Source organism: Apus apus, chromosome 10, assembly GCF_020740795.1.
Source record: "Apus apus isolate bApuApu2 chromosome 10, bApuApu2.pri.cur, whole genome shotgun sequence".
NCBI classification, from domain to species: domain Eukaryota; kingdom Metazoa; phylum Chordata; class Aves; order Apodiformes; family Apodidae; genus Apus; species Apus apus.
This window is the reverse complement of record NC_067291.1, coordinates 14518633-14535858: the sequence shown is the minus strand read 5'-3', so window position 1 is coordinate 14535858 and position 17226 is coordinate 14518633. Positions and strand designations below refer to the sequence as shown.

At 41.5% G+C, this 17226-nt stretch overlaps 1 protein-coding gene across 1 annotated transcript in view; it reads left to right on the top strand.

Moving 5' to 3' along the window:
• Positions 1-17226, top strand: part of AGBL1 (AGBL carboxypeptidase 1) — a 271464-nt gene that overhangs the window by 37901 nt on the left and 216337 nt on the right. Inside the window, exons 6-7 of the mRNA XM_051628933.1 lie at positions 5923-5960; positions 15066-15274. Of these exons, the coding sequence (XP_051484893.1) occupies positions 5923-5960; positions 15066-15274 (247 nt within the window). The remainder of the gene's footprint in view (positions 1-5922; positions 5961-15065; positions 15275-17226) is intronic.

Genomic DNA, 17226 nt, shown 5'->3' with positions numbered 1-17226 from the left:
AGTACATGGAGAAGCAGCAGGGTGAAGGACAAAAGGAGGGACCACAGGCTGAAGCCATGTGGGTTGCCAGGCAGGGCCAGAACCTTTTCTTACATTTCTATAATAAATAGTGCTTCACATCTTCATTATCCAGCTGTGATTGTCTTTAGGAATTAGATCAGGCAGCAAGGGAAGAGTTATTTAATGAAGCAGCTAGTCATTAGCTTTCATTCAATAATTTGAGGAGGATGTTTCGTGATTAAGCAGGTAAAAGGACCAATCTTGCAGGAGGAGGACAGCTGGTTAAATTGCTTCTGGGCTGATTTGCAGAGCCCTTATGGATCACTTCTTTATTCAGTCTTTGGCTTCTCTGTTGTTCTCTATCCATAGGTGCAAGCTAGTCCCGAACAGGTGGGTACCAACATCGGTGTGTCCCATGAGTCTTAAAATCCTTTCATACAGTCCACCAGGCTTCTCTTCTGTAGTGATGTTTGCATTTTCAGGCCTTTTTTTAATTATTGTTTTTATCCATTTATTTATTTTTAATCTTGGAGCGAAATAGGAATAAATTATTCAACAGACACAAACAGAGATATAGTGTTGTCTGTCATACTGTCCACTGCTACAACCTGTGAGCCAAGACCAGATCAGAGAAGAAAACATGAGATCCTGACTTTCAGTCTCTTCTATCTGCAGTGATTTCCAGCCACCACTGTCCTGGTAGCTCAGAACAGAGAGGTTGACGTAGACATAGACTCCTTTTGTCTGCACTTTTTAGCTGCCTGGTTTTACTGGCTAATCCAATTTTCTTTGGCTTGGGATGTGGAGTTTTTCTTTGTTGTTGCTTCTGGTTCCTAAGCACAGGATCTGGAAGTTGCATTTGTCTATCTGCTAGTTGTTCCCCTGCCCTGATATCCAAGCTGCTGACTTGGAAACTCTTCAAAGGTTTCCATTCTTCAGAGTGGCTGTCTCAACTACAGGGGGTTTTTAATGTTTTTCAATTATGGAGCAACATTTATTATTATGCCTTTTAAGATACGGTAGCTTGATTTGAAATATAGAAATGAGTTTCCTTTGAGATACACTGGGATTGACAAAAAAGCTAAGATTTTACTAAATTATTACCACAAATAACAGAAAATCAGAGGAAGGCATCTGGGCAGGTTTGGCAGGTTTTCTAATTATTTCTTTTTTCCCCCCATTTCTTCTTGAGACAAATGTGGAGCTCTGCACTGGGCATGCTATCAAATTCTCTGATCTAGCATATGGCTTATCAAGTCATCTTTCTTGTGCTCTTAAACTTTTTCACCATTCCCATCTTTCCCCCCATCCTAACCTTGCCCTCATGCGCAATTTATTATCTCCTTTCTCTCTGCCTTCCTATCCAAGGCTTGCTCATCTCATTATACCTTCTAATGCCAGAATAGATGCTGTTGGTTTGCCATATGGTGTGAAGAGGTGCAGATATTATTGGAAACACCAGTTACTGCCTGGCTTGCTCTAAGCCTGTTGACACATCTGTCAGCTTGCTGCTGTTCTTGGTGGAAGTCCATTCTGCATTCTCTTCTATGACTTCTTGATTAATTTGTTGCCCATAAGGTGTTTTGTAGGTTTGAATTTGTTTGGCATCAAAGGTAGATAATATCCTGGGGTACTTGTTGACATCTGACTTAAATTACAATGCTGATTTTAACTTCAACCTCTTTACACAGCGTAGGTGTGAACTCCTGTCCCCAGCTAATTGTGGATGTTAAGATTTTGCTTAAGTTCAAAAGTGGCTAGTCAAATATGTGGAAGTAAAACGAACTAAGAGCTAAAAGGCCTCCCAAAGGCATCACTGCTAGCTTATGAACGCCCTGGAGTGCAAATTGCTGTAGTGTGAGTCTGTTCTGGAAGTTCTAGCACTGTGTTTTTGTTGTGGTCTTATACTCTTCCCTTGGTTTCTGTTGGCCACAAGATACTAGACTGTTTGGACTTTCAGCTTAAGCTGGTGCAGCTGCTCTGTTCTGGCCTGGCTAATTAGTTTTGTGCTTAGAATACCTGTTCTCCTTTTGCTTCCATTTTATTTATGATTAAAATGTAAGGACATATGACTGTAGTTGATCCCGGGTCACTTTTTTCAGACCTTTTAATTGCTGGCAACTGAGCCTGTTAGTCCCATTTTAAGTAATTCAGGCTCTCTTTTCAAAGCTGTTAGGTTGTTCATCCCATCACTGCCAAGAGAATATTTCAGAGCTTCATTTTTCTGTGCTTAAAAAACACCCTTTAGTTTCTAGTTGAAGGTTATTCATGGCCATTTTATATACATTTGTCCTTGTGCCAGCTTTGTTCTTTAGCTTAAGCAGCTCTCTGCCTTCCATTATCCTACTTCAGTGGGAGAGTTGGACTAGGTGATCTCCAGAGGTCCCTTCCAGCTCTAACAACTCTGTGATTCTTCACCCGGTGTGTTTGTGATGAACAACAAAGTCACCTCTTAACCACAATTTAAGGTGACAAAACTGATCTTTGTGTCTGTTAACGCAACAATTTCCTTAGCACTTTTCTGCACAGTTCCTTCTGAGTTCTGCATAGAGCTGCTCAGGTGAAGCCTTGTAAGAAAACATTTGTGCTTTTCCTTCTCCACTGGCAGTGGCTTTCCTGAGATACAATCTGTCCTTTTCATGGTTGTCACCTTGCTGTGTCATGCTTGCCCTCATCTTGTACTGGGCTCATATATCCAGGGTGTCCTACTAATTTTCAAATTATAAATCCCTGCTCACAACAGAAATTCTTACTAAACGCCAAATGTGTAACCTTGCACTTTGACTGTTACATTTCATCACATTTCTATTGCTTCAGAACTCAAGAACATCCTGTTACTTCTGAAACATTTTCTGAACTCCCTGCTATTGGCAGTACCTCCTGACTTCACACGGTCAGCAGATTTTGTTAGTATACTCTGACTTTTTGTGCCAAGGTCATTAATGAAAAGATAAAATAAGACCAGTCTCAAATAATCCTTGAGGACTTCCACACATAACTTCCCTCCAGACTAATGATTCCACTTTTGGCACAGCTACTGTCATTGCCTCCTTAACTAGTTCCTTACCTATATTGCAATTCTTACATTAATCCCCATGCTTGGCTAATAATTTCCACGTGGCATCATATCAAATGCTTTATTGAAGTACATATAAATTAGATCTACCCCATTTCCCTTGTCTAGTAAAATGAGTCATCTAATCAAATAAAGATATCAAGTTAGGCTGGCTTCATCTACTCTTGGTAGGTCTGTTTTATCCCTTAAACCTATTTTATCGGTTTTACAGTTTGCTCATGTTTTTAACTATTTTTCTTTCAAAACTTGTTCTAAAGCAATGTATCATATATTAATACATAAATCATATTACGTACATGCTACTGAGATTGGTCTCCTTGCTCTGCACCTCCTTATGCCTAATGTGGGGTGCATGTTGTAGGATGTACAGAACACTGCATATTGCCTGTGCCAAAACCCTTGTGATGAATTGCAGTGCTTGAAGAGATCAAATGTGCTAGATTGGTTCCATTCAATTTTGTTGCAGTACTATGTAAAGACATAGACTCAGATGAGTATGTGTCTAGGCTGTTAGTCTGGGATGTGAGAAATCCAGCTAGCTGCAGGTCTCTATTTTTTTTTTTCAGAAGTAGGTGGTGATTGTGAAAATGTCAAATTTTACTGAGTGCTGGATCCAAGCGTTACCACCTTAATTTATGTATTTATATTTTTTTCAGGTCATGTCTGATTTTTCCATTCCATAGTACCATCTGAGTGGATTTGCTTACATCTTTAATAGTCTCAGGTTTCTCTCCTTTACAAACAAAGAAGTTGCAAACATGTTCTTGGTCACATCAAAAGTATAAATAGCTCTTATCCCTCAGCTCAGATCAGACCAGCTTTCTCCAAGCCTGGAGAAGTGACCAGGGGTGTTTTAAAGCTGTTGAAGGGTCATCTGTGGTATGGCCAGGAAGAGTTTGTCTTCTGAGGCAAGTGTGATGAGGAATTAGAGAGAATGGGGACTCAAAGTAGGAATAGGAGATTACACCGTTATTGAATATGGTTTTGGAGGTCTGAGGCTCTCTGAGGATGAAAGAAGTTGTCTGTATACAATGTGGTTTACAGACCCCCCAGAAGAATTGGAGAATCCAGATTTGCTGATGGGAAGTTTGCTGGCAGTGTTGACATTATGAGAGTGGCATAGCTCTACTGAAGCTCTTTGCAATCCTCATAAGCACCCCCCAGAATAAATAAGATGCCAACAGGAAATCCTTAGATCTCTTCTGCTTGGAGCCAGAAACACTCTGGTCCTTCCTTCATTGCTCTGCTGTTCTGGCATGTGATTGAGACATCACTTTCAGCCTGCAAGTGTAGGTATGTAATGTAGTCTCCCTTGCCAGGCACATACTTGAGTGTGAGCTTTGGAAGATGCTCTGGATGGAATTTTAACTTGCTTAGAGGTGTTTTTTTGTCCCAAATTTCAGAATCGGGGAGAGTGAGTGATCAGTGTGGCTGCAGCACATCCTTCCTCTGAGCATACCAAGTAGCTGGTGGATGACAATATTCTTCCCACCAGCTGAATGATTGCTCTTCACATGGAATTAGAGAAGCAATGAGAGCATGACTGTGCTTCCACTGGTGACATTTTCAGCTGATTTCCTGTTCTGCCTGAATTTGTGTGTATTTCTTTTGCAGCTTGTTTGTACTGCTGTTGTTGAACTCTGACAGATTCCCTAGGAGAGGGATGTCGACCCAACATCAGCAAGAACCAGCTCTTGAATCTTTTTTTTAGTCCTAGCTGCTGTTAGGACACAAAGTGAATAGTGGCTTGATGACAAAAAAAACCCACTTATTTCTTGCTGCAGGATGATAATTGGCTCAGTATAGAAGTTAATACAATTTTATTTGGGGATTGGTTTGTAAAGAGATTACATTTTAAGCAATCCTTGGGCATGGAAGGTTTTGTAGCTTTATTTATTTAATCAGCTGTGGGTACTTGAAACTTCACAGCAGTAAGCCAGGTTAGAACATAGATCTTCTTGCTCCAGCAGAATGTGACTGGAAACAACAACAACAAAACTTCTGTGGAGTTACTGGGATGGAGATTAAACCACATGAGGAAGAAGGTTGCTTCCATATGGCAGGGAGTAAGGATGACTCAGTTCAGCTTTTCAAGCTACAAATGTTAGTGACCAGCTCCTATTCAAACCAGTACTGACTCAGGCAGGTTGAGTTGCTTATTTGCACACTGAAATAATGCAGAAGCTCAAAAGAAATATCTTTGTGTATCTCTCCCCTTTGCCTTGCTACTCCCTAAGCTCTATGGGGCAAGTGGTCTTACTGCACAGCTTTAGCATCTTTCTTAGAGTCCTGACCTGAGTGAGGACCTTTACATGCCGCCAAGACGTTATCATAATTAAAATTAATTCAATTTTATTTTCTGTTAAAGCACGTGGGAGTGAGGATGAGGGTAAAGACTGTTTTGGGAAAATGGAGAAGGCAGTGGAATTTGACTGGAAATACTGACATGGATGCCCCAGTTTGAGGCAGAAGTTATCTACTGATGTAGATAGAAACACTGGTGTCTGCAGTAGGCGTGTGCTGAGTCTGATACAAAGAAAAAGCTCTGGGGCAACAGTTTAGAGACTTGTTTCATTACTTGAGATATGCAGGTGTTGCTTTAAATGGGATGGTCACTACCAGTCAGTGTAGCACTAAAGCCAGAGGGTTAATGGTCTTAGAATAACTGAGTCAGCTGCAGAGAATGGATCCTTTATGCGTGTAAAACATTGCAGTTCTGTCAAGATCCATCATAAGCTGTCAGTTTAGACCAGCTGGGAAGCCTGGTCCAGAAGACTATGAAGATGAAGGTTACAAAAATTATCAAAGAAATTGACATTATTTCTCCGTCTCTCTTCTTTCCCCAGGGCGGCCATTGAGGCTCTGGCAGCTTTGCTGAAATCAAGTAAGCTTTTTCCTTCATATTCTGTCTGACTTTCTGTGCTGTGCTGCTGGACAGAATGTTCCTGTCCAACCTCATTCTCCCTTGGTTATCCTCTCTTCCCTCAGTCCCAAAGAGCACTGCTTAAAAAGAGAGGCAGTAGTTTCCTATATGGCCACCGAGGATTCTTAGAGCAGCCCCACAGCACTGTGGACACATAGCTCTACAGGAGATGGTACTCTAGGTCTAGGAAGCCACACTAGACCATTATTTTCAGTATTTAGGGAAAAGTGATTGTACACTAGAAGAAGTGGGGAACCTCTGTGGGCAGCAGTGAATGGTTATTGCTCTGTTCCAGCATCACTGGAGATGTGATGACCTGTCTGGCCTGTGAAGCTGTTATACTACTACATACTTACCTCGTAACAGGGATGCTGCTGGCAAACAAAAACTTCTGTAGTCCAAAAGAGATTTTGGACTTTGCAAGCTTGTCAGGTCTGATGATGTGCAGACAGGGCTGAGACTCGGTGATCACCTGGCTACAGCCCTGCTATAGTGACCTGTGCTTAACGTTTACACCAGCTGGCTGTGGTGTTGAAAACCTTAACATGGATTCTCAGTCACACACAGTGCTGCTGTGATTGTTCCTGAAATGAACGAGTTACTTGGTTTTGCCTTTATTCCATCCAAAACCACTTAGCTTTTTATTACCAGACTTTAATAAAGCTTTGATTAAGAAAGAGCACTCTACTATTGCGGACAATCTAGTCTACAATAAATCACACTAGTGTACTGTCCTTTTCTCTTTCTCTCTGCTCCCTTTCTTTCCCTCCTCCTTCTCCTTTTCATATTATTACAAATAAATGCATTTGTGAAAAATTGTAGCCCTGGAAGCAGTGTTTAATGAGCATGTTGCAATGGGATTGTCTTGAGTTGCATCAGCTCAAGTGATGAATTCTGAAATAATGCCTCAGTATTAACCTTGCTGCCTAGATTTAAAGGTCACATTATTGCAACAGGAAAAGACCTTTTGGTTTAGGCACTAAATCTTAATGAGGGGGTTGTGGGGCTATGCCACAGCTGCTTGCAACACAAAGGCAGAATTAGCTTGAAGAGTAGAAAGAAATTTGCAGAAAAAGCTTGAAAAGTGTGGAGCAAGAGCTAAAATCTCATTTGGCAGCTTGAACTTTTCTCCTGCACTCCTGGTTTATGGTAGGTACTAGGAATAAGAAATGAAATTCTGTCTCAAGATATTTATAGAAGTTTTTTCTATTTGGAGTCTTGTTCTGGGTCTGAGAACAGTATATAGAAGTGGAGGACTAATTACCAAGGGAAGCTGTGAAATGTAGTCTCCTGAGGAGTTGTAAACACATGAAATTTGGGGTGGGGGAAGTTGAGGATCACTTAGAGAATCCAAAAAAATAGGATTCACCTCCAAATTCTCTCAGCCCCTTTTTACCTGCAGTGAGGTAGGTGACCTGTGGGGTTTTTTTAGTTGTTTGTTTGGATAGATTTTGTGGTTTGTTTTGTGGGTTGGTTGGTTGGGGTCTTTTTTAGCCATTTACTTTTAGAAATTTTCTGTGTGACTCTTCCCAGCCAACTTACGTTGTGAAGGCGTCTCGGTTGGTTCTTCCTTTTACACTTTTTGTGCTTTAGGAAGCACATAGAGTTTCCAGAACTGGAAGAACACATGGATCATTCTGGTTGGTTGTTCACAGAAAGTAGAAAAAAAAAATGGACTCTGATGAGAGCTTAGTCCTTTGAGCAAAGCAGTCCATACATTGTCACTCTGCTGTGATGTACAGATTAGGATTCTCGTGTTCATTTGTACTGCTGAGCACTGCAAACAGAGGCATTGTTTGGGAGAGACATTTCTTCATTGGGAGACACCCTTCCCAGTTTGCTGTTGTGTGTCCTTTTCTCCTTTATCATTCACAAACTAGCAGAATCATTGCAGCAACTAACTTCATGGAAAAGTGATTTTTAGGAAAACACAGTCTGTTTTCAGCTGGTGTTCTTTTAAGGCACTGGGACTTGGGAAATGCTGCCAATACTGTGCAACCAAAAAGAGCATCACAGCCCTCAAGTCAGCTTGAGCAGTGTTCTGTTGTTTTCTGCAGTTAGATGCAGAGTGGTCAAGAATGTCTTTTAGTTTTCTCCTTGTCCTGTGGCTCAGGACATGAGAAGCTCCAGGCTTCAGGAGCAGACTGCTCTGGGAGCTGCATACAAATAAGCAGGCTGTATCCTTTGGGAGGTTTGGGTTAGGAGATGTGAAAAACATCTCTGGTTCATTCAGAGATAAATTCACCATTGCTGGAAAAAAGCTGAATTCTTTTTCATTATTGTGTCAGGACAGCCTTGTTTGTCACAGGTAACTTACTTATATCAGTGACCTTAGTGCTTTTGAATGGTACAAGGATTCTTAGCTGAAAATCAGATCTAGTGAATGCGATAGCACTTGAAAATTGCTTATGAAAGCAAGGGTTAAAACTCTACACAACGAGACCACTCAGAAGCCCTTTAGAGTGTTTTAGATGGGAAACAAATTAAATGGGAGGCAGGAATCCTGAAACGTGCTCCAGTACTGAATTGCTGGGCTGATGATTGTGAGTTTTGTTGGAGACCTGCAGTGACCACTTGGTGGGAAATGGTGGTGAGATTCAGTTGGGCTGGGGTTGAAAGCTGTAAAACATACAGGGCAAGAACGCACCCATTCTTGAAGATCTCCTTGTAGGGATGTCTTATTCCTAAGCTCTTCAGCCCAAAGTGATCCCGAGGGTTATGTTTATAAACAGAAACGTGCTGAAGGAGAAGTATCCCTTTGTTTTTGGCATCGAGCTGCAATGGGAAAACATGCAGTAGTTTTAAAGGGAGCAGGCAGATGGCAGTGTGTCTCCCTGATGAATTTGGAAACATCCCCCTTCAGCTCCTCAGGCTTCCTCAAGCTCTGTTTGAGACTTTGTCCACCTGCAGAGTCAGGAACTGGCTTGAATCCTTTTGGCCTCTGTCTCTTTCCTAGTAGAAGCTGATGCTAAATGCCCACTTAACAGGTACATGACTGCAAGAGGAAAGATCTGCCAGGAAAGAAGGGATCAGTTTAAGAAAAAATTACTGCTCCAGCTGTATCTGGGACATCATTGCTGTTGTGTTTCAGAGGGGAAAGTACAAGATTGTCCAAAGAAATAAGTGAGGAGACACTACAAACTTGGGCTTCACACACAACAGGAAAGAAATTATTGGAAGCCCAGTACAAAAGATGAGAGTGACCTTGGTTGTCCTATTATCCTGTACCTAGTGGAAATAACTGATAGTCATAGAGATGGTGAATGATGGAGGTCCCTTCTAATGACATAGAGAAAATATTTCTTGCCTGACCATCAGCCAGTTTCTCACTCTCGGCTTCATATCTCTTTTGAGCATCCTGGAGTACTTTACCAAGTAACTTGCATATTATTCTCCCAGTTGCTGTACTCCACCTGCCATGCCCACAGCAACAGCTTGTAACAAGTCTGTTCTCTGTTGCCTTGTTTTTAATACCTGTTTATACACCATGCTGTGAACTCCCTCTGACTGAGCCACACTATTATACAGGCTGAACATGCCACTTGGTAAATAACCATCATTTTGCTGAAGTTCTGTGAGACCATCAGGAAGCTTTTACTATTCTTCTGGATGTTACAGTCAAGATTTCCAGCATTACACCTGCCCATTCTTCTTTGTTTTTCTAGATGCTTACTGCTGCCCAGGGTGGGGATGAGGAGTTAGATACTGATAGCTATGCATGAACTGAGGTGGGTTGAGGCACAGCATTCTTCCCAGTGTCCCTGTCCCAAGGTACACATGCTATTCTTTCCAGCCTCCTATGGCTTTGTTCTAATCCTCTGGATATCTGTTTGCATCTTGCTTCAGTTCTGTCCTAAGGCATGGGGAGCTCATCACTAAGATCTTTTTGCCTACAAGTGTCCCAGGTGTTGTGGGGACATTTCCCAGCTGGAGCCTCTCTCAGCAGCAGTGGAAGGTGAGGGCTGCCCTCCATGTCACTCTTAGCCATGGGCTCATGCTTTTGGTGAACTCACCCCCTGAAAAATGTAACAGGCAAACCATTCCCAGTTTTGAGGGAGCAGAACAACTCTGGATACCTGATCTACAAGTGTGAACAAGTGCCTATCTAGATGTTTGCAGGCTGAAGGCAGCGTGGTGGCCCAAAGCAGACTCTGCTGTGCCTGAAGCCACATGATGGCAATGTCATTATAGGAATCCCCACTCCCATGGGCACTTAATCCAATATTTATTTTTTGATGAGTAATTTATTTATCAACAGGTTATTTTAATCTAACTTTTGTTGTATTTGTTATTCCTGACTATCTGTACTTCCCAGAAATACCCGCCCTCAAGTCTTTAAGGAAATTAGCTAGAGCTGATCTTGGAGGCATTTGTTCAGAGGATATTGAAGGAAAAGGCTAGGAGAATGGGCAGGGCTGTATTTGTTATGCTTGCCTATTAAAATTGTAATGAGCAATATTAAAAGACAGGTTGTGGTGACCCTCTGATCATGCTTATTCCATCAAGACAATTTTGTGTGCTAACAGCAGTTATAGCTGATGGCCTTTCCCCTCTCTGTGCCTTTTCTTTCCTCCTTTTGTTGTTATTATCCTCCTGCCTTCCATTCCCACCCTCCCCCCCCAGCCTTTCATCTCTCATTTCCTGCTCTTTCCTCCTTATCTTCCATTAACTAACCTTTGTTTAACCTTTCACCCACCATTTTTTTCATCAAAGCATAGGGATTATTTCTTGTGGCTGGTGGCATAAAGTAACGAGTGTCATTCTTTTCATTTTATGCTGGCATTAAGGAGGGCCAAGTGATCCTGTAAGGAATAGAAAGTGATGTTCTAGCACATAAGCAGGTTATGGTTTCTGAAAGGCCTCACCCTCTTTGTCTGAATTCCTAATGTTTTGCAACAGATCTACTGATGCAGGTCTTTGATCTTGTGTTAAAATTACCCTACGGTTAAACCACCACATAGTTAAACTACAGTTCCTGTAGCCAACAGCACAATGTTTGTGGTTTGCCTAATATTTTGCCAGGTACCATTTCTCGTTATCAGTTTAAGGCTTCATTTTGTTTCTGTGGGGACCTCTCTTGCTTGTCTCTAGCCAAAATGGCCTCTCAGTGACTGAATGTAATAGCTGTTTTCTCTTTGCTTTAGAAGGTATCTTGCATCTTTTATTCTCAACAGGCAATCACTAGAGCAGACGGGGGAAGTTGGAGTTTTTCTTATTCCTTCCACTCCTTTAGGGGCCATAGGGTTAATTTAGTAGAGCATTCTTATCTCCAAACTGTAGCATTGTATGTTCTTGGCATAATGAATCAGCTGAGTGGCATCGGCAAAGAGATTTAAGCAGATAGACAGAAAGATAAATATCTCTTTGTTCTGCCTGGTAAGCAGTGTATTGCTCATCATATTTCAGGTTGACTGTAATTCAGTTTTGTGATTAAATATGCTGCATGTTTTCCAGTGGTCCCTGTGTTCCTGGCTAACACTTCAAAGGGAAGTGGAATGCCAGGAGGGCTTCAGAAGTGTCAACAGAAACACTGGCAGTCATGAGACTTATCTACTAGACTGAAACCTTGGCTGTAGACTCCGACCTTGTCCCCCAACACAAAATCAGAATTAGGCTAAAACTGGTTATTTTTTTTTTTTGTAATGTGATTCTCTTGCTAATGTAGATGAATCTTTAACCATTTGGTGCTTCCACACATCAGCTGTGTGTCCATTTCAGTTGGTTCTGGCTGACTGCACAGGTTATTCAGGCCAGATACTCTCTGCTGCAGTGCTTAAACTTTTGTTAGTTGGTGTAACCACCCTGGAAGCCAGAATTGGGGGTTAGTGCTAGAAGTGTGGGAGACTAAAATGACACTGAGCATTCCACAATCACCCATCCCAGCCTCAGGCAGCATCTGAAATTCTCACAAAGAAAAGAGTCTACTAGTTACAGGTTTGGGGAAGGTGGTGAAGACAGTGCTACCCTGTCAGAGGTGTCAGAATAAGCTGCTTGGAAGAACTTCAATTTCTACTGAACACTGGTCATATCCAGGGGGAAGGAAAGGAACTGAGGAAAGATAAACAGTAAAAGATTCAAAAGTCATAGGACATTTTGCCACACAGATCATGCATCCTCACTCCAGGAGGAGTGGGTTCTTGCTGCCTAAAAATCTGTGCAGTACTGCTTTTATCTGTATGATTCATTTCCATCATATGTATTTGTGCCAAAATACAGACAGATACCTATGCAGGTGCATCCCTAGATGGAGAGACCAACAGACACAGGTGGGGAGGGGTCTTTTTTTCCATTCTGCCTTCTGGATATCTTGGCATATTTCCTTCTTCTTTTATTTGCTACTTTATTGACTAGGCAACTGGAAAAAAATAAATGGAAGAAAAAATTAAGAAAAACACTAACAACACGGGAGAGCAAAGGAGAATCAATAAAATCAGAGAGGAGAAACAAAATTAATGTGGTTTTTGCCCCTTCAGCAAACAATTGTCGTTGCTTCTGATCAAAGTGCTGAGGGAGCTATGGTCCTGCCTCTTCCATCTCCTCACAGGACAGACTATCTCAGCTTCACTTTTCAAACCAACTGGTCTGATCTTAAGGTTGATAAGTACTACAGAAAACATCAGGGGAAACAAATAGAGAAGTTGTTTTGCTCAGCTTCCTCCATAATTTTCATCCAGGAATAAAACTGAGCCATGGAATAGTTGTATGTTCTGGTCCCTATGGAGCTGGGATCCAAACATAGAAGTCTATCTTGAAAGACATGAGGAGAACCTTGCAATCACATTTTAATGAGAATTCTTCTTTTTAAAATTTCTTTTCTTTTCTTTTTTAAAAATAAATCCCCAAGCAGCTCTACCTACCATGCTTTCCAATGTTCCCTTGTCCTGTTAACACTGACACAGAAAGCTCAGACTTCAAGCACTGACTGCCAGGGGCTATAAAACCTTAGATCTAGTCCAATTTCATCTGCTTCTGAACAGTTCAGGAAAGCTCTGAATCTGATCCAAACTGTTCTTACCTTACATTCCCTGATTTACTTTTGTCATGTTTTATATACTTATTGACTTCAACAGAGCTTCTTGAGTAATTCTTCAAGGAAGACTGACTGATTTAGGGGGTTAGTCATCTTGCAGGCTAGTAAACATGACAGCTGGTTGAGGATTAACAAGAAATCATTAATGACATCTTTGGGACTGATAAGGGATTCCCAAGCAATTAAAGTTTGCTTGCAGAAAGTCAAATAGAAAAAAAGAAATGTAGAGTGAGGTCAAAGGAGAAGGGTGACCTTCTACATGCTGACAACCACTGAGCCTTGAAACACAAGATGTACTGGCAGAGCTAGTGTGAGATGGTTAATAGGGGGATAAAGTCCTGGAGAGCACTGCAGGCAAGGTGTAGGAGACTGGGCAGAGATGTGCAGGAACAGCTGTGGGACCAGCAGGACAGCAGGGAGGCATGCCAACAGGGTGGTGTGAAGGTGCAGAGCAGGATTAAAATGAGTTGGAAAACTGCTGTGAGGATGCTGTTTGTTGACTGCCCTGTGGTGGCAATGGTAAAGAAAACTGCAGGACAAGATGAGGTAGCAGAGATATCCTCCAATCCCTTCTCCAGGTAAGAGTTTGTTAACATGCTGCAGAGAGCAGACTTGGGTGACTTCCTTCACCTTTCCAATACCTCCATCTACTTCACCTCTGGGACTGAGGTTTGCTTGCCCAGTAGCAGCTTCCTGGTTGCTCTTTCCATGGCTTTCCTTGTTACTGATTTTCTTCATGCAGCACCTTTCTGTTCTCTTTCTTAACCTCTAAGTGCTTTTCTTGTCCTGTAAATCTCCACTGATGACTTGAATGCTCCAGGTGTGAGAGGCTCTGGCACTTTGTGTAATGAACTGGAAATGAGTTGGAGCCTACTAGCTCTGGAGAAGCCATACCAAGGGCCATCTGTCCTGAGTTGCAAAAGCTGATTGGTATTCAGGGAGCTGAGCTCCAGTCTTACATACTCTACCTGGCCTCTTGGTTGATCTTGACAGCTTCTTATGTGTGTCACAGCAAGGAATGTCAGGATCAGTCAGGGAAAATATGTTTAGGCAGGGATGGTTTGAAGGGAGGGAGCCTAGAGTCTGTCCTGTGGGGAAGGGCAAAGGATACGGTGGGTGTGGGGATGTGTAGAACACTCAGCAGAATTTGTATTTTATTGCGGGTTTTATAATCTTCTCCTTTTAATCTGATATCCTGGAGCTACATGGTTAAGAAGACATTGCAGCTTTCCTTTTTGTATTTTTATAAAGCTTCTTTTTTAAAAAAATACATTTTTTTTATATTCATGTCCATGCAGTAAGGCCTTTAAACATGACCTGAATGTGAACTTTAAAATCTCAGAATAAGAAAGCAACTAAAAAGCCCAAAGAGCTGTTGGTTGTAGTGGTCTTTTGTTAATTTTTAGATACTATGACTTTCCAGAATCATTAGATTCATGGCTAATGTTATACAGGTATGGGTGGGAATACATTTAGAAGTTAAACATAATTTTGGTGGCTGTGACAGGATTGTACAACCACAAGATTTCTGGATTTGCTGATCTCAGCAAGGTGTTCTCTCACAGCTGAAGTACAGCACTATGTGAAGAGCGTATGCCCTGCTGTTGGCTAATCTTATTGTTCTTTAGCTTTTCTCATCACTCAGGAGCTTCTGTAGTTTCAGGAACTCTTCTGGTGCTGAAATTGGAATTAAGTTTAGTAGCACTTGGAAGGAAATTTGGGTTCTGCCCTTTCTCACCCAGAGTTTTGTTCATCTGGAGGATTCTGGAGCAACCACCTCCACTTACAGAGGAGAGAGACAGCTTAATTTACTTTTTTTCATGTAGAATTCCAAGATCCTACTTCGTGCTTAGAAAATAAAAAAAGCATCCTAAACTGTTAAAATATATATGTATATTTATTTATTTTCAGCAAGACCATGAAGCAGGAATGAGCAGTTGTTAAAAGTCTGAGTTTGGGCACTGAGTAGCCACATGGCTATCAAAGACTATGAGTAATGGAAAAAGTTTAATTCAGCCTTTTTTCTTTGTTTTCAGAGTCCAACAGCCGACGGGCAGTAAACAAAGGCTACCTGGGTGGATTGCTAAGACTCTATCAAGACTGGCATCACAAAGATGTCTCCAACAACTACATTTATATTCGTAGGGCTCTTCTGCTCTGCTTAAAGCACATCACCAACATCCAACTGGGCAGAGAGACTTTCCTTGGTTCCCAGGGTATGGAGATTCTCTTCACAAGTGTACAGGTAAATGATGCTTTTGTGCTTAAGTGAGATGGATTTTTAATTAGTGGTGGGTTCTACCTCACAGTACAGGAAAATCCGTAGTTTTATCCTGAATTTATATGATACTGAAATGAAAAAAACTATAAAGTTAAAATAAAAGTTATTTACTTTTTCTCAGTACTTAAAAAAAACTGAAATGTTTCCAATTAAAACTAATTTTAATTCTGCTGAGCCTCATGGGAATTGTAGTGCAATGTCTCCACAGAAGCACTGCTCAGGTGTTTCATCAGATACTTGCTTTCAGGAATCCAGATGGATAGCTTCACTCAATCAGTCTTTTTCACATAAAGTGTTGATTTAGCCACATTTTTGCTACTGAAACATTCATAAACTGTTTTTCAGGAGGCCCAACTTTGATCTTGTGAAACATTAATGTGGGTGCATCAAGAAAGGTCCTGAGGCTGGGATCCCTGTTAGGTATAGAAAGGGCAGATACAGAACAGTAACAGTTTCCTCTTAATCTTTCACCAGCATGCTTCCTTAACCTTCTTTGGAGAAGTAATTTATGGAGAAAACTTCAGCTCTTGACCCATGTGATTCCACAAGGAGTGTTTCCATTTTCATACTCTAGGTGAACCTGCTCTGGCAGGGGTTTGGACTAGGTGATTTCCAGAGGTCCTTTCCAACCCCTAACATTCTTTGATTCTCACTGGCCAGTGTGTTATCTCATTCTAGCACCACCACAGACAGAAAAACCCATCCCCTCCTCCTCCAGAAAAATCTGTTGCCCCCGATCCAGTGTATTTGCTTTTTCACCTTTCCCATCACTGTCATGAACAGCTCTCCTAACTGAAAGATATTTCTTGTTTATAGGAGATGGTAGATTGGTAGAGTTTTTTCACTTGATTTTCCTCATGAGGAACTGACCACTTTTTCAGGTGACATGAAGTGTCCAGGATCAGCAGATCCTTCAAGGAAACATGGTATCTGTTAATGAGAAGTTCCTGGTTTGCAGAACTTGAATAGGGTGGATGACAACAGCTGCTTTAGGGTAGATGTCAGCTCATTGTCTCTCAAGAACCTTCTACAGCCCCTGCAGTTTTCTGAGCTAAAATCTACTGATAGCTCAGCCTGGGAGCAACCTCATGGAAAGTGCAAACATGGGGTCACCTTGGGTGAACAAACAGGAAATGACACACAAAGACTCCAATGAACACTGATAACACTAATCCTTCCAAAGGTTAGAAGTGGAGTGGAAATGACAGCTTCAGGGGCCTCTGGTTTGCCTTTTTTCTACTGTGTGCTGCAAGGGAGATATTGGAAGGGAGACTACCAAGGTTTAATAGATTCATACTCAACATTTCTTCATTACTTCTTTAGAACATTTGTCAGTCTTACAGTCTCTCCAAGACATGATGTGTCAGGAGGAGTCTGGCAGCACTAGGAGGTCTCACTCATACTCTTCCCTACTCTGACCTGAGCTAGAGGCTGTTGCTGCTGCTAAAATCTTCATGAGCCTCATGGCAGACAGAAAATGGGAAACTCCTAAGAAGAATGGCAGGCTGTAGTAAGAGAGAAAGAGACAGGCCAAGACAACTCTTGCTTGGAAAAGCACTGTCTCTGTGTGTCTGCAGATTAGAAATTTGCTGGCTGTGATGATTAGCCTTAACCATCAGCTGGTAAGATTTTAAAGGCTGGCCAGAAAAGTTCTGCCGAAACTTTTAAACACTTCTTTTTAACCTATTGAAAATTAAACAATTTTATAAAAATGGGTTTGTTATAGTGACTTCCAGTGGAATTCCTGTTTCCAAGGCTGGTTTTCAATTGAATCCTCTCCAGCTGCTTATTTTATGGGCTGATGGGCAGCTGAAATACCTGAGCTTTTAATAGCCTTTAAGCCTATATGTTTACAGGAAGAGCCAGCAGTTCAAAGACTGTCTCCTTACATAGATGAGAAGTGACTGCTCCTTTTA